This window comes from Artemia franciscana, chromosome 6 (assembly GCF_032884065.1).
Source record: "Artemia franciscana chromosome 6, ASM3288406v1, whole genome shotgun sequence".
Taxonomy (NCBI): Eukaryota; Metazoa; Arthropoda; class Branchiopoda; order Anostraca; family Artemiidae; genus Artemia; species Artemia franciscana.
Window position 1 is genome coordinate 35,689,862 of NC_088868.1, and position 4,138 is coordinate 35,693,999.

General features: G+C 36.1%; 1 protein-coding gene across 1 annotated transcript; it reads left to right on the forward strand.

Moving 5' to 3' along the window:
• Positions 1-457: 457 nt before the first annotated feature.
• On the forward strand, positions 458-4,138 carry LOC136028359 (uncharacterized). The gene is made up of 3 exons (XM_065706145.1): positions 458-1,256; positions 2,303-2,754; positions 3,888-4,138. Exons 1-3 carry the CDS (start codon positions 908-910, stop codon positions 4,053-4,055), a joined length of 969 nt encoding a protein of 322 aa, XP_065562217.1. The 5' UTR covers positions 458-907; the 3' UTR covers positions 4,056-4,138.

Consider the following 4,138-nt stretch of genomic DNA (forward strand, 5'->3'; position numbering starts at 1 on the left):
ACCTCACTTCCCCTGAGAGTATAACCTAGCGGTACTTCAAACGTATGATGATTAAGTGCAAAGAAACAAAGTTAATTAAATTTGTTTAAAAGTATAATTAAATGCAAACTACCAGAAAGACTCTTGTTATTATTATTATTTTTTTTTACAATGGCTTGAATAAAAGGAAGAAGGGCAGAAAAACATGACTTATAACTTGCAATTAATTGATTAAAAATGCTTGAAAAAGAGACCTTAAAGTACATACGAATTCTTGTGCTATACAGATCTACAGTAAGAAGTGTGTTAGTTCGTCTTCTGTTCAGAGAAAGTTGAAAATTGCTCTTATTGTTATTTCTTCGTCCTACGTTGCTAAATCCTTTGATTTTGCAACCGCTTTAGTCATAGTGATTTTGCAATTTTTCCATACTGAATACACAATCCGGGTACGGTGCTCTCAAGCTGGAATCCTGCCCGTTTTAATCTGTTCCCTATGAATTAATTATTCGACAAAAAAATTTGAAACGCTGGAGACACCTGATCACTGTAATAAATCGCTTCACTAATACGTTTTATTTCTCCTGTATTTAGTTTTCTTCCAGGTCCCGGGCAAACAGAAAAAGACGAAGGTCTGAGCTGGATTCACTATTCCTTGTTCTCCCTAAACTGACCATTCCAATACCGTGACTCAGACATTTCTTTGTAGTTTAATTTAAATATATATCCCCCACCTCTATTTGTTTTTACATTTTCAAATGGAACCAAAGCCGCTTGGCATTAAGCCTTTGATTTTACTTTTAAATCAATCTATTGATTCTTAGAAATTTAGATATAATATGCTGCAACCCAAGATAAAAGGACCGATTTCAAGTGGTTCATACAAATAATGAAATTTTAGACGACTATAAAGATCTTGTTTTCGTTACAGATGACCACTCCCTTAAAACGTAAGCTAGAAGAGATCAGGCGGTCAACATCAAAAAGGCCGGTGAAGTCTGTGGCAGCGGACAAAATACCAGACAAAGCTTATGATGTTGAGGCAGTCATGTTAGAAAAAGGAGGAAGCCATGGAAGCAAAATATATCTATTGTGTGTAGACCAAACTGGCGGGCTGCTCTTCGTTGTATTTCCTAAAACATTTGATTTTGGCATCCTGCCCTTAGAACAAAAGCAAAATATAAAAATCAAAAACGCAACTTTTCAACCCGGGATGACGATGAGTGGGATCCCGGAATTCGTAATAACGAGCAAATCAACGGTGGAGACACGAAATGAAGGTAAATATACATAACAAATATCCATACATTGGCTTTAAATGCAAATTAAACATAAAAAAACTTCCATTTTGAATTAAAATGAAATAGTTGTGGGCATCAAGTCATGACTAATTGTAGAAAAAGCCCAGATATATAGTCCAATTGAGTGAATTTTTTTCAAATGCAAGTAAGGATCGACATTAAAACTTAAAACGAACAGAAATTATTCCGTATATGAAAGGGGTTGTCCCCTCCTCGACGCCTGGCTCTTTACGCTAAAGTTTGACTCTTTCTCACAACTCTACTTTTTAAAACAATAAAAAACTAATCATAATTTTGAGTAAGAAACCCCTTAAGTTCAACCTTTTCATGTGTGTTTAGCTGAAGCGACGAAGAAAACTGATAACTTTGTCTTTGACCGAGTTGCCGTCCCAGAAAAAGAATTGACTAGGGAGTAGAATGCTTGGACTTCAGCTAGGCCTTAACGTTATCTTTTTCTATTTTGGACGATACTAATGATTATCTGGTATAGCTTCTGTTTTCGATGTCTTTAGTTTTGATTGATTTTCCCACTTGCTTAAATTTTACATTGAACGACACTGTTTAGTCTTTGTGAATATCTGGAACCGTTAATGCCGCGCACTGAAAAAAATGTTATAGTTCTGATTTTAACAAATTAATACGAAAATGATCTTGTAAATGTTGCAAATTCCAGAAATCTTTAGTTCTATCTAAATAGCAGTAATGTAATTTTGCTGAGTAATTATCGCGGCACGATTATGATTTCCCCCTCCCCCTCTAAGCCCCAACCAATGCCAATATTCCCTAGATATCAACGTTGTCCAACCAACCCTCCTCCGCCCCAAACGGTATATTTTAAGCTTTAATAAGATTCCTAAAATTGGTTTACATCTGCGTTTGAACATTTTAATGGTGCCAATACTTCGGGCTTATCAATCAGGAGCTTTTGGTGACCGACGAGGGGTGTATGATCTCAGTTTATCGGTTAGGGGGGAGGGGTCAAGTATATCCGCAATTATCGTATTTGTAACTTCCTATTTCCCCAGTTGCAGAGAGTCTACCAGTACTGCAACTTCCAAATCTGCACGATCTACAATACGCATCCAACGCCGAAAATGCCAACAAACTTATTAGTTTCGTTGGTTTGCTATTGAAGATCGAAAGGTTGCAACCAACAGCCAGCAACCGGCCGACAACAAAACTAACAATAGCCAGTGACGACCTGACAACAGTGGCACAAATGATGGTTTGGGAGAAACCAGATAAAAAATATGACGTTTCAATCCTTGAAAGATATGCAATCGTCAACGCCAATATCAATATCTTCAGGAATAGCACAAACCTGGTTCCATCACTTATCGTTCCGACAAAATTAATCAGCCTGGGACGCCACCCCGCCCTGCCTCAACGTCAAGTTATAAGGATTCCAAATCCAACCATAGTCCGAGATGAAGAAGGAGTCTTCATCAACGGACAGATAGTATCAATAAATCCCAATGTAAGTATTTAAGTTATTCTTATAAACAAAATATTCGAAATCGGGTACTATCTAATACCTTTGAAACCACCTATGCTATAAGGCTATATAATAATCGGAAAACAGGAAAGCTGGATATAGACAAGCGCTAACCAGAAAATTGCTAATTTCAAGTAGAAAAACATATTATTTTCAAAATACTTTTTTTTCACAACCATTCCATATGGAAATACCATTCCTAGAAAGACTTGGGCTTTTGTTTTATTGTAGTTCAAAAGGAAATCGTCCAATTAATGTTCGTCTTAGGTTTTAATTATTCATGTGCGGTGAACCAAAATCAAAACGTGCATTAATTCAAAAACATTCAAAAATTAAATAAAAAAAGTTTTTAACTGCAAGTAAGGAGTGACATTAAGACAAAACGAACAGAAATTATTTCGTATTGAAAGGGGTTGTCCCCTACTCAATGCATCACACTTTACGCTAAAGCTTTTTATTGTTTTAAAAGTAGAGTTGTGAGAAAGAGTCAAACTGTAGCGTAAAGAGCGATGCATCGAGGAGGGTACAGCACCTTTCATACACAAAATAACTTCTGTTCGTTATAAGTTTTAATGTCGCTCCTTGCTTGCAGTTAAAAAAAAAACTTTTTTTTCTATTTAATAACATGATGAAAATGTACCTGAACTTTAAAGCACCCCTCCTGCTTAGTTTAGTTTTTATAATTAGTATATTGTTTTTTTTTTAGTAACTACGTATTCTGCTTATGTAATGTAAGCACGTAATGTGCTTTTTTGGCTGTGCCGAGTTTTGCTCGTCACACAATGCAACGTTTTCCGGAATCTTTAATGTCGGCTGACAGCTCTTTCAAATATAAGGATATATAATAATCGGAAAACAGGAAAGCTGGATAGAGACAAGCGCAAACCAGAAAATCGCTAATTTCAAGTAGAAAGATATATTATTTTCAAAATACTTCTTTTCACAACCATTCCCTATGGAAATACCATTCCTAGTAAGACTTGGGCTTTTGTTTTGTTGTAGTTCACAAGGAAATCGTCCAATAAATGTTCGTCTTTGTGATCTCATTGAAAAGTCGACCCAATAGCAACCCATTCACGAGAAAAAAAACACACAAATTAAAAGATTTTTTTCAGTTTGCTGACATCCAATTACTGGCTGAAGAGGAACTGGCCATACTCAAAGAAGCCTCATATACAGCAGTCATCAGTCGACTGGTCATTCACGGGATTGACATAGACACAACTTTGGAAGATCTAGAAGCACCACCCCTAAGTGAAGAAGACGTGGAATCGGACACATAGGCCAAAAACGAACCACTGTATATTAATCACAACAAAATGAAATCATTTCTAAAAATTTTAACAGGCATGAAAAACTGATCTTT